Source organism: Ischnura elegans, chromosome 6 (genome assembly GCF_921293095.1).
Source record: "Ischnura elegans chromosome 6, ioIscEleg1.1, whole genome shotgun sequence".
Lineage (NCBI taxonomy): Eukaryota > Metazoa > Arthropoda > Insecta > Odonata > Coenagrionidae > Ischnura > Ischnura elegans.
Genome location: NC_060251.1, coordinates 26,360,486 through 26,387,911, shown reverse-complemented (window position 1 = coordinate 26,387,911; position 27,426 = coordinate 26,360,486). Strand labels below are relative to the sequence as shown.

The following is a 27,426-nucleotide window of genomic DNA, read 5'->3' as shown; positions in this document are numbered from 1 at the left end:
ACGACCGAAAACACGTGAGTGCGATGGTGAGGACTCGGCGTGATGACGTATTGAGTGGCGGAATATCCTCCTAAGGCGGAAGCTGTTCGAATCGGAATGATATTGCTTCATTGAGTTAGTAATTTGGCCCTCTGTGATGGTGATTTTGTGTGTTGGACTGTGGTAGCGAAAATAAAACTTTCTGGACCTAACGTGAAGAGCCTTTCCGTACAGCACCTCGAAGAACTTTCATGTTTCCATAAGGCGTGTTTAGTTTGTGATCGAAGTCATCCCTCATTTCCAACTCAACCCGAATTGTTGTTTAAAACAGTTTCCAAATATCGCGACGGTACAACGTCTTACTGGGCTGATCATTGATGATGGACTCGACCGATCGTCTTTTGTCTTATTAAATTTTTCGAAACGAATTATTGCACCGCCGGTTAATTTATGCTGGTAGGAAAATTGAAGTGATACGTAGGCGTGGTTTCCTTAGAAGTCAGAAGGAGCTGCCCACCATCATAGGAAATATGCTTTTAGTGGTCAAACTTAGACTGTGAATATGCCCTGTGTGATGATAGGTCAATGACTTTCTAGTTGGTTTAAGAGGTTACACTCGGTGAATGCCTAACATGTGATCGACGTCACTTTGATTTTTCGTATTGGAACTTTTTTTTTGGATCGTTATAAAGTATTTATGAAGGTTGAAGCATATTCTGAACTGAAAAGGTGCTGAGAGGACAATTTTATGGAACTTACGGAAGCAAGTGTCCCCACTGATATTGTGATCATTAAAAACCTGAAACTTTCTTGCTAATGTTGACCTAGTAAAATAAATTAATCTCATGCACTGGGAGTTTTGATGACTGCCAAGTGTCAGTTGTGGGGACAATGTGGACGGGTTTTAAACTCTCAACAGTGAATAAAATAAGATTTAGCCCATTCATTCATCACAATCAACGATAATGATCTTATGTGAGAGAAATCTGGACTTCTGATGTGACTCTTCTGTTGGTTATCGATGGAATTATCGTTTAAGGAATATCATCCCACTTTGCTATGAAGAATTTTAAGAATTGAATCAAATTGAATTCTAACCAATTTATTCAACTCGACCACCGATCATTATGTCCTCTGACAGAATGTCGGACTTTGAATTACTTGTGTGACTTTAATTTCGTAAGCAGCGGTGTTATCGTTCGCGGAACATCATCTATACGTCCGCGCCTGTTTTCGCAGTGTCGTGGGAGGACTGCGCTACGCTTTGCAAATTGTGGAGTTCGCGGAAGCCGCCATCCTCGACTCACTTTTTATCGCAGTTTTGTATATTCGGTCCACAACAGAGGAGTGGCCTGCCGATCTTCCGCAAACTTCAGTCCATGCTGTGGGCCACTGGGCAAACAGACGGCTAGCGCGATAACCCGCGTCGCCACGGGCAACCTATAAAAACCACCTGCTACGCTCCGAGTGAGCAGGAGAGAAATATAGGAAACGAAAAGTGGGGGGTGTAATTTTTGCGATAACGCATATAGAAATTGGATTTTTGTCTGAAAACTGCATTTGAGCTGCTAAATCCGTAACCTTTTAGGCGTCTAAAAAGGTCACCTTGCGTCTGCTCCCTCGGAAAATAGGAGACAGAAAATTAGGTTTTATTTGTGTGGGCACGAATGTAAAATACTGGACATTAATCAGAAAACTGCACGTGAGCATCTGGGTCTCAACCTTCTGTCTTTTGTGCAAATTTAAATGTTTTGTAGTTTTCGCCCGCCTACGACATGATAGAACGATCACATTGACTCTAATGTTTCATTGCTACTAACGAACAGCCAATGTTATTGCGTTTTAATCCCAATAGGGAACTCTCGAATACTTTTTCAGTTGTCCTACGCCTATGCAAGAGTTTTTCTATACTGCGGATGTCTATCACTGATGACTCATTGATATGTTAAATTTTACAATGAAAATAGTCAACGGAGCATTAATTTATATAAATATCTATTTTGTATTTCCCAATTTTAAACTTACATAAAATTTACTAAAATAAGTGGGGCTTTTTTCGTAAATGTTATCTTCGAATTTTTAGCTCCTCCCCAAATGATTCATGAATATTAATTAAAATTTGAAACTTCGCAATATTGCTGCATTTCTAGCGGCTAATTCCCAGTAAAACAGCTCCGTTAAGTGTCTAAAAGATTCTTCTGGCTTCTCAAATGCTTCTCGCCGTATATTTAAACTAGTATAATCCTTCGTCAAGTTTTAAGATGAATAATAACTCACCGTTTCCTTGGGAAAATATACTCACGTCCGACTGTTTTGATACTAGATTGGTGGCGTAGCTATGGCTATGTTATAACTAAGTGGCACTTGAATGGGAAGATTAAGAATCACCTGTGGGTCTGCTTCGAAAATAACAGAGCGAGTATTCTTTGTTGCAATTCGCTTTCCTTATACTGAGAGGCTAATAATACATTGCGGTTTCTTCAACTTTGTTTTTTATTCTCCCTCACGCCTTCCGTACGACTGCGACAGTTGGCGCTTACGTGCACTCACGGATGTAATTCAATTCCGTTCCGCACGAATCGGCGCTGCAGGCAGGAAGGGGAGGAAATGCATTAAAAGTGAATGGTCGCAGTGAATGAGGGGGAAGAGAGAAGCCTACCATAGGCATCAAACCGCTCCCCTAAGATTCAACGAAGAGGAAGCCTCGCCATATGCGAACTACTTCGAACGTCGTTCGGAATACCGTACTAAAGGTTCTCCCAAGAAAAATGAAATCATCCACCCAAATGTATGATTCCCTCATACCAAGGACAATTTTTCCAAACCATTGTCTTTTGTTTACCGATAGGGGAATCGTAAGCCATAATCACTGCATCTTTAAGACCATCTTTGTCGTGTAAGTGGTGACGTATTGGAAAATTTTTATTGTGCCTTTTGTGTCCCATCCGACGAACATTTGGTGCTCCTAAAGATTCGATTGAAATAACAAATAATTTCCCTTGACCGTCGGCGAATTTATCTGAATTATTGTTTTGATTGCCGAATTAGGGTATGGAATATTTACCGTTTATCAGCTCGAGTTCGAGTCATTGGTGTAGATTTGTTCTCGTTAGAAAATTTGTAGTGATTCTGACGGAGCCACAATATCCACGAGTGCGAGTGTCTTTTTCGATCACTGTATTATTGTTGGATGATAAACTTTGAATAGCATATCAAAGCCTAAATTCATACCAGGCAGCATTGTGAAACTCATGCGCTAATTTGAGAGCTCTCTATCCATTTTCTTGCCTTTCAGAATAAAAAAAAGGAACATCGTCGCCCGCTTGCGGATTCGCGCCCGGAAAAGGGTTGGACGCCTCTTGAGGAGCCCTTCACTCCCTTATCTTCTTCCTCGCCCCAGTTTTGTGCTCTTCCCCTTTCGACCTTCGTTCCGTCGTTTTTTTTTATTTTTCAACCCGTTGTCCTCCTAAAAATCCTGCAAAGCGGCGTGCTGAGGGGGACCGACCGACCCCCTCCCATTTTCCCTGCGACCCACTTGATCGCGGAAATGTATAGGAGGAAGGGTATTACGCGTCAGCTCCGAAAGATCGCGCCGAGTCTGCGCTATTCGTCACGAGGCATCCCTCGTTTCCGGGGTGGGCTATCCTTCGTCGCGTATACCTCAGAATAGGGATAGGAAAGAGCGATTACGTTGGCGTCTGCGCAAGCGACTAAGATTGAGAACTGCGAATTTGTCGTGACCCACTACCACCCTTTCATTTTTTAACGTGAGGAAAGACTGTTGATTATAGGATTCCGTCGTTACTATGTTTTCAAATGATCACTGCGAGTCTTTTTAAATTGAAAAAGTAGGTTGAAATTTTATTTATTAATATTTAATCAACTTGTCTTTGAACTCAAAAGTTTTTGGAATTTAACCCTTGGAATCACATTATTTCTAGTTTTTTTTTGGAGAGAGGGGGTGGATATTTATGGATTTTACTTTAACTTTCTTTAAACTTAAGACTCTGTCTGGATAAGATTGTCTGAATCTGCCGGTTTTCAGAAATTTTTAGACACTAACTTTCTTCCAGTCTTCACATTACTAACTGTCGTTTCATGCTATCTATTTAGATTTTGGAAAGCATTTAGATGCTGTATATTTATATTATTGCAGACAGAGTCATCTGCCTTTGGTTAACTGCTCTAAAAGGTTAAGTCTTTCGAATTAATGGTACGGAATATTTCAGTCATTGAGTTTTATTTTTTCTATTAATTTAATTTTAACTCAGATGAATATAGTCTGGGAGTTTCATTCTCTCTGATGCCGGCCCATAATATTCCGATTTTTTTCAAGAATGGGTGACCGTAAGACCCTATGAGTTTCAATCATATTTGTGTTTGTGTTCCTCTTTCGTGCATTCTTAACCTTTTTTGCCTGTTTATGTCAGGACATTTTTGCAATGCATTGTGGTGAGGAAAGATGAGGTATTGAAGAGGGACAGGGAGAGAGAGGGAATCGAGTGAGGGTAGTTTGGTGGGCGGGGGTGAATTGGGGGAAAGTGGAGGGGTAGACGTCTGAGAGGGACGAGAGGAGGGTGTGAGGGAGGGGGGGAAGCAGGACAGGGGGTGGGGGAAATCGAGGGGAAGGTGGGGAGGGGGAGGAGCAAGAGAGAGTTGGTTTATACAGTGTCTTGTGGTCACGGTGGCGGTCAGCCGACAGAATACAGTCTGGGAGTTTAATTCTCTCTGATGTGAGGAAGAACGAGAAGGATTTTCGTGGGAACTTTGGAGAAGTTTCTGAGGATTGGCGAAGGCAGGAATATAATTACAGGATAGTCGTCGGAAGAGGTCGCTGTACGTAAGCGGCTCATTCCCTAACCATCCACTTATCTTTGGTGTCTCCAAGGTTCACCCGGCTACTGAACTACTTGCTTATTTGGTGAAAAGTTAAAATTAGCCTTATTTAGTACGTAAAAAGGAAAAATAGAACTCACCAGTGAGAAGAATAAGTACCTCTTGCGGTACTGACGTTAATAACCGTTTTCTGAGGTAGCTCACGTCTGGCGTACTTTTTAGTACCTCATTGGTGGCGTAGCAATCGACTTGGCCCAACTTCATCTCATTTGAACGGGAAGTTTTGGGATCTTCTAGAGACGGCTTCGAAGATGCAATGTGGCTGTTATAAAGCTGTGCTACCTGGTTATTCAAAAAATTACCTCTATTTTGAATAGTATTTGTTATGCAGGAGATACAGTGTTTGTAACAGTGAAAGAAAAAATCGAGGGTGTTTTTGTTGTGACTGGATCGTGTACTCTCTGTAAGAAAAGGGTGTGAGGCGAGCACGACGGAGTGAAAAGGAGAAGGGGGCGTGGTTCATGAAGACTTGTGGGGAAGGATCGAAAAATAAGAGCCTTAGAAGAGAAAAAAATACACAGTGCCCCTCTCCTGTCGCTCTGAAGGAAGAAATGGAGACCGCTTCACCGCCACCTGTCTCTCTGCTTTCTTGCTTGTGATCGCTAAGTCTTCTTCGGGAGTTGAAATTACTCCCAGTCTGCACTTCACCTGGTTCACGCATCAACACGGCTAAAGTTGGGTCGTTCCCATTAAGTCTCAGTGTTCTAGACAAGAAATTCAGGTAACTTTTTGCGAATGATTGCTTTGAATGACTTATAAAACTTCTCCCATCCATCTAGTGTTTCTTTTGATTGTCGGTGCTATTATTTTGCGAGTGACTGTGAAGTGAAAACCCAATTAAGTGCTACTACCAAGGGGGAATCCTCTTTAATCCCTGGTGTTATTGTAGGATCTGGAATTATGAAACTATTGAATGCTTCCTTTACCCTCCGGTTAGAAACTTATATGGCTTGAAAGTGTATCGAAAACTGCAGAGTGCTTATTAGAAGGAAAAATACTCCTTTCCTCGTGTTCGAGTGGAATAATGAAGAACTTCTTGTGTCACAGGTTCTAGTGGTAGGGTGGGAACTATTTAGAACTTTAAAACTGTGTTCATTTCCTTCATTCATCTAGTATTTTAATTTTTTTCTTCCCATTTTACTGATGGATTTTTCCGAACAGTTTACGAATGGCATTTCGTTTACCTTCCTTATTTACAATCCTGCCAAAGGAGTTTTTGGCGGTAAATCATAGGTTAATAAACTGCCAATTAACAAATATTCCTACGATAAGCGTCTCTTAAAAGCAATTCATTGATAGTTCTGAGGATCTTTAGTCGTGTACAAGTGGTGCAAAAGAAGATTAACCGTGTCTAGTGATACAGCATAATTGAATTTGGATCCACCTTTCTTGGAATTTCGTGACATTTATATATTTTAGTACTCGCAGTTAATTTATAATGACATCATTAAGACCCTCTCGGAGTGATTAAAGAAAAACTGTGTATCGTGTTTTAGTATATTTGAATATTGTCTCTCGTCTGTGAAAAGTTCTTTGAATTCAAATATTTTGCGACTTGAAGTGGCGCTCTGGAATAGTTTTAGAGAATTCTCAGACGCAATTAGAATGTGCTGACGAATATAAAAAATGTGTTGACATTAAATTCGCCGCGGTCCCTCGTTCCTTAAAATTAACGTGCACAGAAATGCCAAGCGGGTATCTCGGTTAGGTTTTTTGGGAGCCTAAGAAATGTATAGACTGCGCATTAGAGGATAAACTTTGTTTTATGGTCTATTTTATTTGAATAAGGATCCTTGTTATTCAAAATTCCTAGATAGGGGAAGAAACTTTAATTTGTCAGAGTGTTCATTGAATGATTTTGGCATTTCATAGTGGTCCTCACGTCTGACTGTCGGGCGTCCCGCGTGGTTTTTGAGTGAGTCCCTGCTTCTGCATAAAGCGAAGGAAGTTGACTGTGACAGACACGCTGGCGTCTTCGGAGATCCGCCCTCAGGGAGTGCTCGTGAAGATGAACGTAAAGGCTCGGGAGCGGTGGAAGTTGCTGTCTTCGTCCGCGGGAGGCGGCGGCGGCGCCCGGCGGAACAACAACCCCGAGCCGCCAGAGGGTGTTGCGGTGCACGTCAAGGCGGACGCCAAGTGCGGTTGCGGAAGGTAAGGGCGACTCTTGCCGGCTGCAGTCGTGGAAATTGTCGAGATACTCTACTATGGAGAGCTGTATATCTATAGCTACTGAATCGGTTGTGGCGTAATACACAGGGAATGAAAGTAAATTAATTTCTACGCTACGCGAATTTGGTATTTGCCTAGCGTAAACATTGAAGTACGTATAATATCATGCGTTCATTGATTGGTGTTTAATGACACGAATTGAATGAATTTCTTTTGCTCTCAAGAAGAAAGCATTGACTGGTTACTCCTCCGAACTTGACCGTTTAAATTCTACGAGAAGTACATTATGATGATGAAAATGATAATTGCGAGGCGCTTCACCTGCCATCTGATATTCATCATGTCATAGAGAATTATTTCAACCAACTTTCCATGGGAAATTGTATGGCGCTCGGTGCTCGGAGCTAATGCTTCACCAACGAAAATAAAAGGAAATTTATTTATGCATCTCTTTTGTAAGGCCAGCTTGTCAATATGGCTTTTTGGGTATTTTTTATCCTGTTAAAAAATTGTCGGTTTTTGGCTCGTCGAAAAACTATTACTCCACTTCGAACATTTTAACCCTATTTTTTTAAAATTCCTTATAGCCGTAGTAACATAGGTGCCCTGATTCCAAACGTCTTAGAAAATTCGTGAGACGTACATACTGCGATTGGTGTCCAAAATTAGGGGTATTTCTCGGATAATTCTAATTTTTACGTCGATGAATTGCTAAGGATTTGGAAAATTGGCATTATCTATATTTCATCGATGAAAAATCAGTAATTCGATAATTTGGTAATTCCATAGAGTAATCACTCACTCAGTACGTATACGTTCATATGTTCATTGGTTTGCGTTTATTGGCACGAATTGGATTGGCTATCAAACCTCAATCAGTGACGTGCGGTCTGAGAGACCGCTGCGTTTCTAAAATTATGAATACTTTCAAAATTGCTATTTCAAAATACCTATAATCCTCGTGAGCGTCATAATTTTGTACAACAAGAACATAGCACTCTTAAAATTTAACGTTCTTATTATTTATTTCTGAAAACTTGCAACTGAATTTGAGTAGCGGTCTGTGAGACCTCACTTCACTAAATTGGAAAAACCAATAAACGTAATGCTGGGGGGAATGAATCATAAAATTGTTAAAAACAATTCCTAGTGATTTTTCAAGAATAATAATTTGCTAGGAAGGATTTTTAGTTTCATAACCTGGATAATTAAGTATTTAATTACGAAAAGTACGATAATAATAGCAACTCAAATGTTTTTTATATCAGTTTTTTGATCCTCTTTTAAATAACAATTTTTACTGAAAAAGTTGGTTCGTATTGGGAATGCATAATATTAAATATAAGTTTTATAATAGTTGAGAAGTCAAATAAACGTTAAACTAAGCAATAAAAATGACTTTGCAACGTTTTATGAATTTTTGTTTTGTTGCGGTCTCCCAGACCGCACGTCACCAATAATTGTAGTACCAATAATTGCATGTCACTGGTTAAAGGTTAAGGAGAAGGTATTGAGTGGGCCACTCTTCCGAACATGACCGTGTAAATTTTACGAGATGTGCATTTAATGATTGTTGACAGGTTGACGAATTCATCTGTTTTATCACTTTTCATGGCACGAATACCCAAGATTTTGTTTGGGATGCCAATTTCCTAGGTTTTTTTAACTTTGTTTTGCTTTGAATTCGATTCTTTTGGATGAAATCAGAAGTCGTCATTTTCGAAGTATCTTGAAAAACTGGATCCCTCCTCACCTGAACGGCTACTCAAATGTTCTTAATGCACTTCCGAATTCCCATTAAATCGATTTTGTTTGTGTGAGCGATAGGTGGCGCTCTGTCCGATATCGATTCTCCTTATCTATTCACCTTGAGCCCTAAAAGCCTTTAGGGAATGAGTCCCGCCACCCGCGGCGATTTTCCCTGCTTGGAAAAACTTTCTGATTGGCATCTGACCTAGATTTATGAAAACGTTTCGAAGCTGCGGCATTATTGCGTCGAAAGTGTCATGCAAGTCCTTCCGCGTGATCAATTGAATGTGTACACCTGGAGAAGCACATGGTGTCCGGTGTCATGGCTTTATAGGGAAAAATATTTATTTGCGTGAAGTGTGCATGTTTCATATCCTATCGTATCTCGCACTCTTGTCTTTTTTTCTGGTATGAACTGTGGGTTTTTCTTTAAAGTCATGTAAAATTAGACGAAGATTTTCAATCCTTTACTATAGAAATTTTATCCACGTTGAAGATTTATCGACGTATTTTTAATTCACTAACGGTTTTGAATTTAAAATCCAGATCGAGGAATTCAAGAGGGCGATGAAATTCTAACACATTGTAAATTAATTATTACTAGCAATTTTTACATATATATACTTTATTTATTTTAACACGACCGGTTTCATTACATTTTGTGTTATCGTCCGGTTATGTCCTGAATTTTTATATATTATGTTTATAGTTGATATCTACTCCAATGTATTTTAATGGCGGAAATCATCATTTTAGTTTTAGTGACCTAATAATTAGTGAATTCAGTTGTCAGGCTCCAGAAATGCTTGTAATGCAATTTGGTTAACGATTCATTTATTTGGCCATAATTACGTGCTTCACAAAATGGAGTGTAAAATTAATAGTAGCCTATGTTAATGCTGCACTATATTGGCTAATTTAAGTACAGAGCGTATTGCTATCCTCACATTATAGGCCACTATACATATAGAGAATAATATATAGAGAATATCTATGTATAGAGAATAATTAATATATATCCTAATATACATATTCGAATTTTGTTTTGGTTTTCATGAATCAGAGTTCCATTTAAGAAAAATTTCAAATTCGGCCGATTGCGTGATTTACCTTTCTAATTATGTTTGAATTTTACGACAGCTACGATTGCCCTGACTTTCGTTGATGCTGACGTAACTCTTACTACGGGCAGCTTTGATTGTGCGTCGCGATAGTAACGCTTCGCGGAAGATGACGTTAGTCATAACGGGAGATACAAAATCTCTTGGGCACGTCTTTCATAAGTTCCTAATTTCCCGTGAATAACGCCGAAATGCATCGCCGCATTCGTTGCATATACTGCAATGACCTGATTAACTTGCCCGGATTTAATGATATGTTTTCTTCTGAATTTGGTGGAGTAGTACAGGTAAATGACAAAAAACATGGTATTTTAGAAATCTAATTCGTCATATTTGATGATAGCTTGGATGGAAAACTTTACAAAAGTTTGATCTCTGCATTCTCTTAGGGTTTTCACCGCGTCCGTTGTGTTTTGGCGATCATCTAATCAACGCCGCGAAAATCTTCGAATTTACAAAAGTTTTTTTTATATGTAAGGCTATTCAATATGGAAATCTTAATATTATTTTGAAGTCGTATAAGAATGTTTTCTTTGAATTTATTTAACAAACGACGCGTTTCTTTTAAATGCATAACATTGTACAATGCGCTCAAGAGAGTTACAAGATGAAGGGAAACACGACGCGTGTGAAATAAAGTCAGCAGGACAAATATTTCATGTCTCATTATGCAAAAATTAAGCAAATAATAAAAAAAACAGAAAATTACGAAAACCGATAAAGTAAATTTAATATTTCTGACTTGTTTTCCTGATTTTTCAGAAATCCTATCAGATTACTTGACCTGTGAATGGCGATTTGGCGTGTTTTACATTGGCATGATTGATATAGATGTGTTATCATTTTTTGTATTTTAAGTCAAGAATGGAAGCATTCGAAATGTGGTGCTACCGAAGAATGATGAAGATAAAATGGATTGACCGTGTGAGTAACGAGGAAGTGCTAAGAAGAGTGGGAGAAAAGAGAAACCTCCTAAAAACCTTATGCAGAAGAAGGGACAACTTAGTTGGACACATTTTGAGTCACGATGGTCTGATGAAGACAATCGTTGAATGACTAGTGGAAGGGAAAAAGGGCAAGGGACGGCCCCGAATGAGTGATATAGGACAGGTTATAAAGGATGTAAAAGAGAAGAAATATTTAGCTATGAAAAGATTAGCGGATAGGAGAGAGAAATTGAGAGCTGCGTCAAACCAATCTTAGGATTGTTGACTAATGATGATGACTAATCCGACAATATATTTTCAGGAATAGATAATTCTTATTTCTTATGTCGGACAGTGGTATTCATATCTTTCATTCCATGAGCCGTTGAGCCGGTGTGTACTGCGTGACTTACATTATATCTGCTGCACAGTTTTTACTCACTCGCACAGTGCTTCAACCCTTACGTTGGTTTTAATAGGTTAGGTTAGAGCAACACCTATGTAAGCGAGCTTATATTTTAATTAAGAGACATTCTAATTTGATGCATATATTACTCCTTTTCATTATAACTGAACGGATGCTCCCCATAGGTATCAAAACGTGGGTGTTATTTTGAGAAACTCATTTTTTTCTCACCGACCCAGTGTTTTAACCCGAAGTTTAGTTAAGATAGGATAGTTTAGAGCCAAATATGTACCTAGCCACTTGCGAGTGAATGTTCACATATTTGGAGTTGGGTGTCAGTTCTGTCCACTCGTCCATTCCGGATTTTGAAAGGGGTCCGAAGTCTTCACATCATATTAGGACCCAGGATTCTTATGTCTGAAGGAAAGATTTTCGCAAGTCGCCAAACTTCCACGATCCCCCTAGATTTGAGCTGAAATAAAATATTAATACTGTTTTGAGTATAAGACGCTTGTTCATAAAACGATGGCAATTTTTTAATTGCACGGGTTGAAGTTTGAATAATCCGATTTATTTTTTTCATTATGTTGTTGCACATGCCACTGAGGATTGATAAAATTTTCAGCTTTATTCATTACAGACTTTGTCTGTGGCAGCCTCTAATGTTAGAAGTGCTTTTATGAGCTCTGCAATTTTTGGCTTACTCTTCATTGCTTGTTCGTAAATTTTTTGCCAAAAACAGTGCTGTAACGATGCTACAGCCACCATATTCGCCAGTCATGGCTCCGTGTGACTTTTTCCGTATTTACAAAAATAAAGAGAATCTTAGGGGGCCATCGTTTCACAAGTATATATTACATTAAAAGAAATCATTGACAGAGTTAAAGATCATCGAAAGATCGAGTTTGAGAAGTGTTTCGAGGATTGGGAGAAGCACTAGCGCAAGTGCATCATATCAAATGGAGACTATTTTGAAGGGTGAAAAAATTAATAAATAGAATGAAAATCAGACGAATGAATAAACAATTTTTCAAAAAACTGAAATTCCCGCTAAATTTTTCTGAAAACACCTCGTACTTTCCATAAATTTAGTCTATGACTGTTAAGCACCTCCTGAAGTGAAGCGACCCAGGATGCTGAATCGGTATCGTGTCCCTAACGCGGAGAAATCAGGTTCCTTTTCCTTCTCCGCGATGGTTCTGTTGGCACGATAACTGTTTTCCCTGTCGCCTCATCGCTGCTCAAATCCTCCAAGACATCCTGCCGACTAGTGAGTCCATGCTCTTTTCTCCGACCGGAAGTCTCGGCTCAACATGCCGTCTCACTTCCGGCGGCTCCACCGTCGCGCTCCGGAGCACAATTGGCTTTGACCTTGTCCCTCATACTAGTTTCTCAACATATTTCGCCCCTTCTAATTGGTCGAGATACACACAAAGAAAAGAATGAAAAACACTGGTGGCGCATGGAAGTGTGTCGGCGGCGTTTTCACTGAGCTTCCTCTCGTTTTCATCCCACCTGGAAATTTCTCTCCCCCAACCCCTCCTCTCGTGGCCCGCGGCCGTGAAATATTACGTGACTCGGAGGAGCTGGACTGTTAAAATCACCGGCCGATAAACTTTTGATTTTCACCCGTGCGCTGTTGCCGGTTGTGGAGCCAATTCTAGGTACTGGAGGATACCCCGACACGTGATCTACAAAGATACTTTACTAGGAACTCGTATTTGATGCTACACGTATCATCATCAGGTACCTACTATTATGGTGCTGGGTAAAACTTAGCTCTCAATAACAAATGCATCTTAAAATTAATTTCTGGTAAATTGTTCTTAGCTCGTCGATCGCATTGTGTTGAAATTGTTCGCTCTACCACCGGGATATTCCAAGTAAGTATTCATCATGCTTTTGATGTGATTTGTGATCAATTTTGGTCACATATTCTTTGTAAGACTCGTTTTCAATGAAAAGGGGATTTCCATGCGTCGTTATTTAGATATTTGACGGTAAAATTAGGATAATTAAACATGGGTTCTTGTGGTTAAATACGGGTTTTTCGAACTAGCGAATCGTTTGTAACAAGAAGTTGTTGAGACGGCACTCATTTGAAGCAAAATATTGTGAAAAATATAAATATGTAGGGGAAAGTATAAGTCCATGTTAAAATAAGAAATGTGTTTGCGAAAAACTGCCTAAAACTGGCTAGATGGGCGGATCTCTGGTACCAGCAGGATCTCTTGTACCAACATCGCGGAACGAAAACCACTACAACGATTTAGCCTAAATTACGCATATATATTTAGTTTCCCGACTTTTACATACATCAAACATATCTTTTATTTATAAATAATTTTATATATTTAGGATTTACTTCTATTACTATGAATATTTAGTCAAGGTAGGTATGTCTCCACAGCTCAGTGTGCAAAGGTTTGAAGCAGTGTTGAAACTAGTCAAGTTAACCACTGTAATTAACTTTTTTAAATAATTTTTGACGTTTACATTGTGTTGAGATGCAAATTTGTGCTCTCATTTCATTCCTAAATAAGTTTTCTTTTGTTTAAAAATTTCGGCGACTCTTTTACGTTAACAATAGTTAGTCCGAGTACATCACTTGGATTCAGCCGATGCCACTCTAACCGCCTTAAGAAGTTATTTTGAAAAAATAGTACTGATAATAAATGCGTAATTCATTAGTTTAGTGTTGCCAAAACTTGACGATTCAAATTTAAAACGTTGAAATAAAAATATAATTGATTAAAAATAATCTGTACTTTTTTCGCGACCTATCAGCGATACCCAAAAATGTGTATGTGGGACAGAAAATCATAAGTAAAAAATCAGGTTTCATAGCAATGTTTAAAGGAAAATGCTGACAGTATGTCATTGAGCATCAAAACGAGGAGGGATTTTCATCATTTCCATTTTTAATTACGTTTTTATATGCTCCTGTTTCTTCCAAATAATATCTGTGATTATTCTTTAAGGTGGCAGGATCACCTTATGATTTATTTACAATTATACATTTCTGTGCTTTGAAGTACTTGCCGCCATGCTATAATGTTCTTCTGATGTCCACTAAAGACTCTCGGCCTATTAATACACCTGTGACTTTACGAAAATTAATCCTTGCTAATTGTTTTTTTTTGATATGCACAAGTACTGTTTCTATTTTTGGGTCTCATAAGCAAGTCGCGAAAAATGGAAAGAGTAATTTCATTAAAATATAATATTCTTTCAACTTTTTGTATTTGAATCGACAAATTACGAAAGTGCTGGATTGATGAATTACTCAGTGAATATTATTATCCCGTATTACCTAAGAAGGAAATATATTAGCATGTTTACAGTCTAGGAGAAATGAAAAACTTGCTTATAAATAATATGCTTTTCTATGTTAAAACTTGCATATAAATAATTTGCTAAATATGCTTTTCGGAATAATTTTTAGAAATAGTTTAAATGAGGTACTGTATTGAGTAGGAATCTGGGAAGTTAGGAGGCATTTTGACTCATTGGTACTACATACAAATATTTTTAGGGATGTCCGCCATTGAGCGTATCCTCTACTAGGATCCAGAGTTGGCTGCTCCTTTGAGATTGGTAGGTAGAGCGATATGGTTCCCATATATTTATTAATAGCGCTCTTTTCGGTTACTTAACTCCTCAAAACGGCAAAGGTGTGAATTGATGGCTGAATAAACGCTGGCTTTCATTTGAAAAGGGATTGCCCTTCAGTGTGAGAACCCCTTTTAATGTGGAATAGAAATAGCGCATGAGGGCGGACAGATCACGATGATTAATGGATCAGTTGGAATGATCGCGGAATCCGCGTCGAAATACGTCCTTCGACTGCGAAAGACTTTATACGGGCGCCGGAAATCACTGCAAATGGCCTGCTGGAAAGTCACCGGCCTGCCAGGTTTCATCAATTAGGCACTACTCAGACAACGTTGGTATTCATATGAATCGAGAGCGTAATATTAACGAAGGAAGTATTTTCCTCTCGGTCTCACCCATAGGTCAAAGAACATCTACATCGAAGATTGGAGTCCGCGAGGAAAATAAGACTTCGATTTGAAAGGGAAAGCAATTCGGATCGCCTGATATCTGGCCATGTGTGACAATCATCAGATTTACATCTCTATTATTGTGTTACTGGAAACATATGTCACTATACTCATATTAGATAATAGGTATTCGAAACCTCGCCATATCTTATGATTGTTTCATGCATAGTACCTACCATGTTTGGTGTGTATTTATTGCACTATGAGCGTAGCTACGGACGTTGTCTTTTTCGTGTAATGCTTGAGTTGGAAAATTTTTGCACTAGTTCCTTGTTTCTTGTCAATATCTTTCTTGAAAAGAAATGTCTGATTTACATATATTGCACATTATCAGTTAGTTGTGCACTCTTATTGTGGTATATCAGTAACGTTTGAATTTCCTTATTACTTTGGAGGATCGGGTGGTTTGAATCCCTCTCCATGAGAATTTGAAAAAAAGGCTAGTGAAGAGTTTGATCTGGAGTGTTGCGTTTTACGGTGCGGAAACATGGACACTTAGGAAAGAGGACGAAAGAAGACTGGAGACGTTCTAGATACGGGTGTGTGAAGAAGAGTGGAGCAGGTGAGGAGGACGCAGAGGAGGAGGAACGACGAAGTGCTGGACTTGGTGGGTTAGGAGGGCGAACTTCTAGATGAGGTACGGAGGAGACAGACGGAATGGGTGGAGGGAGTACTGAGTGGGTAGGGAATGTTGAAAACAGTGTTGGAGGGGAGGATGTTGGGAAAGAGAGGGAGAGGAAGGAAGAGAATAGGATTTTTAGATAGAATGAATGTAATAGGCCTCTATAAGACTCGGTCTCAGGCGTTATTTTGTGGAATTGCTTCGTTATAGAATAAAATAAAATAACTTTGTTTTATTCTATATCATTTATTTTAAATAGCACGACCCGGGTTTCAGCATCTAATGCTATCATCACCTGATGATAGCATTAGATGCTGAAACCCGGGTCGTGCTATTTAAAATAAAGTGTGGAGTAAAACAAAGTTATTTTATTTTATTCTGTAATAGGCCTCATTGTGAAGTGAATAGGGTGGTCCTTGAAGGAAGAGCAGACTGCCAGAATACGCCTTAAATACTCCATGGAAACCTACCTTTATCGGAGGGATAGTTTAATAATAATTTTAGTTTGTATGTCCTTAAGTTCATCGGAATGCTTGATTTTTTGCCAAAACCTCAGCGGCTCGTTTTATCACCATAGCTCATCATCGATTGTAGGAACATCGTGTGCACCGCCCGCACTTTCACCGTGGGTGTGATAGAAGCGCCGGGTGATAGAGGACGTTCGATTCGAGTGCTTCCTAATGAGCTCCGGAAACGGGTGGTGACGTCGGCAACCTGCTATGCCACCGCCGATATCTGCAGCCGGGCTAATCGCCAACGGCAATATTTACCTTCCTTACTCCCATCCACCGCCCTCGTAACTCGCCCTTTCAAAAGACGCTGCTGATGTAATAACACAGAGAGGTTCCCTTTTCCTCTGTCATTGCCAGGTATACGTGCGTACCCGAATGATTCCTTTAAGGAATACATCTTATATTCATTTGATTTATGAAAATTAAACTTTGTTGTATTCGTTCTCCTGGATATCAAACAATTACTTTCACCACTTATTTTTTATCAGAGCGCGACCCGGGCTTCAATGAATTATCATCATCTTCAGGTGAAAATCAATCAATTTGCGCCTGAAGATGATGATAATTCATTGAAACCCGGGTCGCGCTCTGATAAAAAAATAAGTGGTATAAATAATTGTTTGATATCCAGGAAAACTTATAATGGAATACCACAAAGTAAATCAAGAGTTAGTGAATTTTGCTGTACTCCACAAATATTTATAAAAACATATAAAATGGTAATGAACTGGAAAGGTTGAAATCGGTCGAGTGTTTTAATGAATCTTTTTGGGAATACAAAAAAGTTTTATTTTTATTTATCTTGTCAAGGTTCCACTAAGTAAGCTCGCCACCATTGATTTATTACATTCATTCGCCTAATTTTTTCACTAAATTGTATATGCCGGAGTACGCTTATTGGGAGTGTCACTGGAAGACAATGGAAATGCTCGAACCGCATCCGCTATCCGAAATCCCATTACACTTACCTACAAATTTCAATATTTGCCGAAAAAATTAAGTAACTGTAGCATCAGTGTAACTAGTAATCGCTCTTTTTTCTTTCTTAACATGTCATTTTTGCGTTCTGATTTATGCTGTATCTGTCGTAATTTTATGTTTTGACATGACATAAGTATTGGCGTCGTATTTTATATTAATTTTTTACCCAACGCGAATGCCTTTAGTTGAGAGTATACGCATTTTCATTCTCAAATCACGTTTTAGAACATTTGGATTTTAATTCACAGGACTGACGATAGCTTCACTTAGCTATTGAAACTCGTACTTATTTCCAGTAATGTGACTACAACGTTTTTTGAGTTATTTTAATGTTATTTATTTAGTTAACGAGGAAACCGTAGTTACTTTAAGGCCAATACTCTTAATGACAGGGAAGCACCAGAATTTTTAGAGAGATCTGAAAAATAGTTTCATTCCCTTACTGATATCAATTTCAAATGGAATATTGACGTTGGGAGATACAATACTGGCCTCAGCTTATGTTCCGCACAGTCACCTTGACAGCTCTCGTGTATGCATATTTACAGCGGGAGTAGAGTGTGTCTTGCTTTCCCACTAATATTCCCGCCAATGTTTTCACGGAAGGTCTTAGTGCTCTTCATGCGGCGTATTCCACTCCCCGTCAAAAACGCCGCTTCGGAATTTTTGAGAACTATCGCGAGCGGTTGTTGGAGAAAGTGAGTTGTATTATTTTCGGAGCGAAAAATTAATGAAAGACCGCAACATATAATAGCTCATCAATGGGCGAACATTTGAGAGAATGGCATTCAAATACGTATCGTAACTTTTCTCAGTTGGATTCGTTGCAATCAATCTTCGTACGACTTAAAAATTTTATGTGGCTTAGGACGCTTAAAAATTTCGCTATCATCTTGAAATTTTAAGAGTTCATAAAGCTGATCCTAGTCAACTTTTTTCAATTTTTCTTTCAGAAAATTTCAGCTCAATATTTTTTCAGATTTAATATTTTTATTGTGGAGGAACAGAAAACTGTTGACAAAGTTCTGCTCTGTATGCTCTGTTAATTTCAAGAAGATAACTTAAGTTGTAAGCGAGTAATCTGTCAAGAAAATTATATTGCTTAAATACCAATTAGTGAATAGTTACGTTTTGTTTCTTTATTGGAGCATGAGAATTTCTTCTGCCAATTCCATTATTGTTATTCGTAGATTTTATTATTTTGATCTATTCTATAGCCATTATGAAATACATGGTTATTTCAGAATTCGCCGGAGTATATTTGCTCTTTTCAAAATTATTTCTCTAACACTGTCATCACATTAATTACCTCTTTCAACCATTATATTTTACTAAATACTGTTGTGCTTGATTCATTTTACCACTATCTCTTATACTTCATAGATTTTGAAGACAACAGCTTAATTACCCGAGTATTTTTTTCATTTAATATATCCATTTACTACGTTTAGCATACACTCTTAGCAACATGACTTGTAAGGGGGTTCCTTACATATGTGCATGCGGCAAATTGCAAAATGTTGTACAAAACACCTAACAACAAATTATATTAATAAAGATAGCGAACGATAAATTTAGAAAATACCTTTACTCATGTCTTCATCAATCAATTTCAATATTATCTTCTGGTTTCTGACTTTTGATTTCAGCAGTGTTAGAATACTTTATTCAAAAGAATTCCAATTCCAAAAAGTTTTTCTTCCAAACGCATCGAATACATTACTCTTCTTCCAATATCAGATCATAATATCAAATTTTAAACAAATATTCTTTTTTTAACGATTTGATAACTCATTTAATGATCCGTTTCGCAGTGAAGTTATTTTATGTTTGATTTGCGATTAGTGATTATTCTCCCTTCTCGCTAATCCTTTTGGGATTTCATCTCCTAGTAATGAAAAATAGTGGGCAGCTCAGTGTCTCCAGCGACTTGTCTGATACGTCATGGTTGGTGGCCATCGCAATTGCGTCGTGACGTTTTCTGTGTCAACCACCTGGAAAATATATTACCTCCGGATTTGATACTTAGTCGTTGTGGTCACTTCGTGGCGCACGTTTTCCAGGCAGTTGCGATAATGCGTGAGCAACTCTTGGGAAGGCAAACGCGACGTCCACGTGAATATATATTACACTTATAGTAAGGGGATATTGAGGAAGTCCTCTTTGGAGGCGTGATCAGCAGAAATTTCCACCCGCGACTTCCCACCATCGCGAAAGGCGATCTTCATTCCGTATTTTTATGAGGTTCATACAGACCGCATTTGTATATTTTTCTCGGAATATGGGTTTTCTTCGAGTGGCGTTTCCAGATCCAATTTCCTTTATGCGGGATTGCGTATTCGAAAGAAATGTTACGAGAAGCTGTGGTGGACCTCTGCCAAAGCACTACTTGAGGATCTGCGCCGGACGGTGTGTGGAAATGTGTTTTTTTTTTGTAATGGATGTACAGGCTGGTGTCGATGTGAATGGGAAATTTTGTGTCAGAGTCAGAATTCATACGGACACGCGATCCGTAAATATGTATGCACGGTGAACGTGTCAGCGAGAGTAAGCATTGCATAACGTGAGTAGTCAAGGAACCGTTTTCCTTCTAGTGTTTGAAGCCTCTCAGTCTATATGCACGCTTAGATCGACTGACTTCACTTGCGAGACTACTGTGTCTACTGGCTTACTTAAAAAAAAAAAATTGTTCGTAGTTAAGCAGTCGGTGATGCAAGTATAATATGCGTGCCTTAAATGTCATCCCTGGGTCGTAAATACGAGCAGTTAACTAAAGCACCGTATTTTTTGTAATTGTAGTAATTATTCATTATTGAAACACTGGGTATTTTTACACTTCCATGAAATTTTTAATGCACAGCATTGACCAGTTTTGGCATTTTCAGGACCAAACATAACAACTTTGAGTGCCGTATGCATTCTTAGTGTGGGAGGGGAGTATGGTAGTGGTGCTGCAGTACTAGACTGTGATACCCTAGTGGCTAGAACGCTTGACTTCTGAACGAAGGGTATCGGTTTCAAATTGCGGATTATCCGTCCGAGCAGCTCCAAATATAATCCCGGAATGTCAAAGTGACCCAGGGAAAGGAACCGGCTCACCAACCCTGAATGTGAGATATTCGCACTCTCATAGACTAGTTAGGGTCGAGCTCTACCATCGGATGAGAAAGTAAAACAAAGGCGCCATTTCGCACTCGTCTGACCGCACCTTGAATATGCTGCGATCATATTGGATCCGGCGCAGAAAGACTTAATCTGTGAATTAAATAAAATACAGAGCTGCGCGTTCGTCAAAAACAGTTACGGAAATACAGAAAGCGTTTCCCAGCTATTGCGCGAGTGATGCCGGGAGCCGCTAAAGGCTCGGGGGCTGCGCGCTAGGCTTAGATTGCTTGAACAAATGAGAATAGATTTCTTAAAGGGCGGCACGGAGAACATAACCTTAAGGCCGCTATACACGGTGAATGATCATGCGAATGATCATGCTGAATGGTCACGTGATCATTCACAGGATCATGCGAGCAAAAAAGAACATATTCTAATTTTGACTGAATGATCATACGCATGACGGTTCATTCGCGAATTTTTCCGTCATACACGGCGAATGATTTCATTCCCATGATCATTCAGCATGATCATTCACCGTGTATAGCGGTCTTTAGAGCCCACTATATATCCAGGTCCAACAGAAGCGATAAATAAAGAGAGATATTTTCCCGATAGGATGGATGTGGGAGTTCGTTTTTCCCCCGAAATTTTATTTGAGCATCCTCTTTTCATGTGCTAACGGCTGGTGTCCTAACCCTCCCCCCCCCCCTGGCTACACGCTCCAAACCAACATTCGGCTTGCCTCACTGAGTGAGAAGTATATGATAAAGTAAGCGGAAGAGGGTATTTAGGAGGAGTAAAATATGGCGAAGAATTACTGTAGAAGGACTTTGAGTAATTTGCGGAACGGGGGATGGGGAGAGGAAATGGGGGGAGGCTGCTGACAACATACAAAGTTTTTAAATTATTTTAAGTTCATCAAGGATGAAATTCTCCATGAAAAAAATCATTTGGCTTATTCGGGAATAGAACCCGGAACTCCCGATTGCCGGTCAGGTATGCTACCAGGTAGCATTGCTACCTGCTCTTTATTCTCCTATTTGACTTAATTTTCTCACCGTCGCGTCGCGTCGTCGTCATTTTTATTATAAGTCAACAATCCTAAGATTGGCTTAACGCAGTTCTCCGTTTTCTCTTCCATCCGCTCGCCTTTTCATGGGGACGTTTTTCTTATCCTGTTTAACATGTCCTATGAAACAATTTTTGGGCCGTCCCTTGCCCTTCTTCCTTCCCACCTGTCTTCTACGATTGTTTTAACCAGTCCATCATACCTCGTAATGTGGCCAACCAAGATGTCGCGTCTTTTCTTTTAGCTTTTTAGAAAACTTCAATTTTCTCTCACTCTTCTTAGCCCATCCTCGTTATTTACTCGGTCGATCCATTTTATCATAATCATTCTTCGGTAGCGCTAGATTTCGAGTGCTTTCACTCTTGGCTTCTCTGCAGCAGTCAACGTTCAAGCCTCGCATGCTCCGTATGTAGCATATGATGAATTGTTTCCTCATTTCTATGCTCGTATTTTCAGCTGTAGATTCCTTTTTTTATGTCGAAAACCCTCCTCGCCTGTGATATTCTACTGACGATTTCTTATTTGGTTCAAGTTCAAAATACGTTTATTCACGAGCAAAACAGATACATAGAATTTGAAATAACAAAAACAATAGCTCGTGAAGCTGCTCTAAGCTTGTGCCTCTTCAGCGTTACTGGGAATGAATCACTGATACAGGAGTGGTATTGGCCCGGTATTTGCCCTGAGAAGGTGGAAAACACGTAAAACCACCGTCACGCCACCACGGTACAATAAACTATTTATAGTTAACTCAATAACAGTAGTCACCAAGGTGCTGCCAAGGTAAATTACGGTGGTAACTTAACAATATATAGATTCTGAATAGATCTCTGCAACAGTAATGTATACTTTGAATAAATATATAAATAAATAATAAATAAAAAGATAAATAAATATTACTGGATTGGGTCTGATACCCGTCACTGGATGTCACTGGATGGGGATACATACCATTACCTCATCTTGCTATTTATGTCAATCGCATGGACTCACATGTCATGGAAGTGCTTCAAAGCAGATAGCCTGTGGAGTGCTCATTCTTTGGAACGGCGGGGGTTCTCTCCAAGACGATTTCCTCTCGTTGGCATGCGCCTCTAATCAAGTGAAGAAGCTCATCCGGCTAACCATTCCTCCCTCTCTGTCTTTCGCGGTGCATAACTTATCTCCTCCAAGCAAGCGGAACTTGAGGACCTACTGACAACTCAGATAAAGAGTTCGCTGCCCTATGAAAAGCGAGGACAGTTAAGAAAGGAGACCTCGTTTTCGTTTTTCTCCTGAGAGGACGCGCGACGCTGTATCCTTCCCGCGCATTTTGCTGTGTTCAGATTAATGGAGCATATAATCTCTGCAGAAGCATTAACGCTCTAAAAGTAATTTCAGTACCTAATCAAAATCCTATCTCTCTTTGCAAATTGCATATTTTAAATGACGAAGCTGCTCGCTGGAGATTAGCGTAAAAGCATAGTTATTCCACCCTAGAGTGCATTTGTTTTTCTCATTTAACTGAACTTTTCTCTTTAATTTCAACATATCCTTCGATGTAAATGCAAAATTTCTGATGCTTCCTATATTTTAGACAGTCTAAATTGCGTGTTAGTACCTCCTGATAATGCATCCTGGATTCCTGCAAATGATTGATGATTTACCAAAACTTTCTATTCTTAACTATGATGAGTATTTATTTTTTCAATTAAGATTTCATTTGAGTAGTTATACCTCATTATCATTTTTATATCCTCGTATGAGCATTGTTACTCAGTTTCTCCGTAAATGATCGGGCATACTGATACTTCCTTAAAAATTATTCTTTGACCGTATTTCAACTTTGGATCTATGAAATTTCATTTTCCTGACCATCCTAACGTAGTAGAAAAGATGATAAATTTGTTCGGGGGCGAGTTTGGCCGGTATACTAAAAAAATTTAAGGAAGGAATTGTGAGGAAAGATTAGTAAAAACTGGTATCTTCTCGAGAATTTCTCTTATTTGGTACGAAATGTTTTTATGTCATTTCCTTTTACTGTCTAAAACCAAGACGTTACCTTGACTCTCTGTTCCATATCATGCTCTGATGTTCACCATTTTTTTAAGGCATCAGTTACCATTGCAATTTTATGACTCAGCGAAGCATATACCGTGAGATACATGCCCTTGAGTTTCCCTTGTGAATCCGAAATTCATTTTTTTAAACGTACTCCAAGAATTCGCGGAATATAGTCCACATGAAGACTGAGCATTCTTTCTTCTTTAAATGGATGAATTCTTATGTGTCTTAAACATTCTATACTGAATGCTAATATGAAAATAATTTGTTTTAAGAGGGTATTGTTCTTTATTAGTTTTCACCAAAGAAACCTGCGGCCCTTGGATTAGCAGAGGGAAGCATTTTACCCCGCCAACACCTGGGCCGTCTCTTTTTGACCCCTTTTCAGAGTGTAGTTACAAGGATATTAATCATGTATTTTCCTAATTCTTTATAATAACGCCTATATGATGATGCGAAGCAAGGCATGGAGTCCTCCTTGTTTCAGTATCGCTCTCCGGATTGGAAGTCTAGTCTCGTCTCGGGAACTCCAGTCTCTTCCTGGTTTCTATTGCTGTGTGAGACCTTGCCTCTTTTAGTGAAGCGTATGAGAACTTTAGATATGCATGAAAACTAGTTCCCTTAAAGTCCTTTGAAACGCCGAATCGCTTATCGAAAGCTGCATACCGTTTAAATACTCTCAAAATGAATGAATTAAGTTTAATATTACTTTTGAGTTAATTTTTTTTATCGATTTAATATGCGTTTTTTTTCTTCAAACCAATCGCCAATCCCGAACGTGATCCAAAATAATGCGAAGAAGTTTTCACGGGTGTTAATAAGTAATGGGTACTTGTTTGTAAAGAACGAAGAGCGTGATATTGATCATGGCACTTTACGGAGCGGAACCGTGGAAGTTGTCAAAGGAGGACGAGAAAACACTTGAGGTGTTTGAAAGAATAATGGAGAAGATGGAGAATAATGGAGAAGGCGGAGTGGACTATGAGGAAAGGGACGAGGAGATTTTACATAAAGTGGGCGAGGAGAGGAAACCTCTGAAGGAAATATTTATAGAGGAGCAATTAATATATGGGGAGGTGATGTAAAAATCCGTGTAAGAGGGAATACTATTAGGTTAGCGGGGAAGGGGGAGGAAGAGAATAGAATATATGGGTAAAATGAGAGGGCTCATTGTGAATTGAAGTTTGAGTGAATTTTAGAGGGATGTTTACATAAGGGATCGGGGACAGGCCGGTGTCATTTGTAATTTTTTATACGTTTACCTACATCCATCTGTCGACTTAAGGAATAACCCGGGTATAAGCGGTTAGAAATTCAGGAAATAGAGTGACGGGGTCATAAATGAATCAGAACAAATGAGAAGTGTGTGTGTTGGAATTGGGGAACAGAAAAATATCGAGAACGGACAAGTCGTGGCCAAGGCGTGTTCGGAGAAGGAATTGCTTCAGAGCAAGACTCTTTGAAAGGAGAGTGAATGGGAAGCGAGGAAGGCGAAAAAAAGGAATGAAATGATGGGAGGAATACGCTTTTTATACATAGAGGCGTGCAGAGGATAGAGATGCTTGGAGATCCAGTTGACGCCTGTCTTGGGTCAGTTCTACTATAGAAGTGGATCATCATCATCATAAGTCAAGAATCCTAAGATTCTTCGTTGTAACTTTCGCGGATACTCGTCACGTTAAATAAAAATTTTTGAGCTATGTCGCCGCGACAATTTTTGGGTGGCCCCAACGTTTCCCGACCGATGCTGGTCGCTTTCTAAAGGGAATCTGTAGAAGTGGGAATTTATATCCGTATCAGGGGTTGGAGGGAGGGGAGTGGGAGGTTATTGATAGTTTTTCCGGATTACGGGTTGTCAAGTATAACTTATTTTAAGGCCGGTGTCTTTTTAAGTGTGTTAAAATTATTCTTTTCCTCTTCAGCTATTTCTATGGCCTCTCTGACTAGTCTCTGTTGGAAACCTTTCACTTTGTCAACAATTTTTGATTCCTTAAGGTCGATTGTGTGGCCTACCATTGCGTGCTCGGCTACCGCGGACTTCGTTGACTGCCCCAAAGGAAGTGCTCTCTCGTGCTCCTCTGGACGTGTTTTGACCGATCTGCCTGTTTCGCCGATGTAGTTCTTCCCACAGGTCTGGCAAGGAATTCGGTGGACCCCTTCAACTTGTAGTGGAGTTCTATCCTTGACGGTTTTTTTCCTAACATTGGTTTGACGCAGATCTCCATTCCGCTCTCCTTTCCGCAAGACTTTTCATAGTGACGTACTTCTTCTCTTTTGCATCCTTTATAACCCTTCCTATCCAACTCATTCGGGGCCGTCCCTTGCCCTTCTTCCCTTGAACATTGCGTCGTGTAAAGCGGTGAATTGCTAGAACACATGGGAGAATGCGTGGATGCGAGACGGCAAAATAGCCCCTGTTCTAATTTCGTTCATGCATTCGCGCAATTCCACGCCATTTTAGAAATAAATGCAGCTCTAATCTGCGCAATCTCGTGCCCCGTGTAAAACGGCCTTAAGGGCTGGTTGATGACGATTACGACGAGGTTGATGATCAACCAGATGCCGAAGCAAAAGTATTTCATCGAAACGTCGGCAGAAATGGAGTTCCTAATTCGGTGGGAAGTCCGAGAAACATTCATTAACCAGATGTTTGGTATCATAAAATGGGGCTCAATTCCCGATACTTATTTCAACCCGGCAGTAGAGCAGTGATTGGTGTCGGGTAAACAAGAGCGTGGTGCCCGTGTCACCGCCAGCACAGGCATCTCCTGATAACCTTTCTTTCGCTATCTCCCTCGAGTGGCCACGCTGCTGTTTCGGAGACCAATCACGAGAGAGGGGCTCGGCGATTTCGAGTGCGTGATAGATACTCGCTCATTAAACCTTCGTTCTTTTACTCATAACTCTGTCACTTATTTGGACGTTATCTCCGCGCAGTGTCTGCCGTGTCCATCCCCGCCCCCTCTCCCTGTCCGCCCCATCCTCCACTTCGAAAGCGACCCTTTTCCTTTCCATTCATTGGTTCCTCACGAGTCTTCCGATGAGCGTGTCTATCAAATAAGACCGTTGCAAAACGCTCATCTCGTCTACAAAGCAGCCGAGGACGATACGTGTCCAGTGTTACGAGGTCTGTAAATAAAGAACCGAGAATGATTTTTTTCCAGTTTTTGTATTCAAATAAAATAAAAATTTCACATTGTCTACTTCAAAGAAGCCACACAGCACTGGAGACCATTCTTCCATTCCCACAGCAATGCAGGAACTCGAATACTGGTGTATCCTTATGCTGATCGGCAGCGGCCGATTCGAGTCCAGGGTTACGAGGTCTGTAAATAAAGAATTGAGAATGATTTTTTCCAGTTTTTGTATTCAAATAAAATGAAAATTTCACATTGTCTCCTTCAAAGAAGCCACACAACACTGAAGACCATTCTTCCATTACCACAGCAATGCAGGAACTCGAATACTGGTGTATCCTTAAGCTGTTCGGCAGCGGCCGATACGAGTCCAGGGTTACGAGGTCTGTAAATAAAGAACTGAGAATGATTTTTTTCTAGTTTTTGTATTCAAATAAAATAAAAATTTCACATTGTCTCCTTCAAAGAAGCCACACAACACTGAAGACCATTCCTCCATTACCACAGCAATGCAGGAACTCGAATACTGGTGTATCCTTAAGGTGTTCGTCAGCGGCTGTTTGTCTATTCTCCACTGTCCCAAAATGACGTCCCTTGAGGTGATTTTTCAATATTGAGGTCACGTAGACTCAAGTCGTGTGAAT

The 27,426-nt window shown here is 39.6% G+C and overlaps 1 protein-coding gene across 3 annotated transcripts in view; it reads left to right on the top strand.

Moving 5' to 3' along the window:
• Positions 1–27,426, top strand: part of LOC124160213 (four and a half LIM domains protein 2) — a 772,571-nt gene that overhangs the window by 145,649 nt on the left and 599,496 nt on the right. Inside the window, exon 1 of one of the 3 annotated variants that reach the window (XM_046536009.1) lies at positions 6,869–7,026. The exons of the other annotated variants lie outside the window; for them this stretch is intronic. Coding sequence (XP_046391965.1) covers positions 6,884–7,026 — 143 coding nt within the window. The 5' untranslated portion in view covers positions 6,869–6,883. Of the gene's footprint in view, positions 1–6,868; positions 7,027–27,426 lie in introns of those variants that run through there. 3 annotated transcript variants of the gene reach the window in all.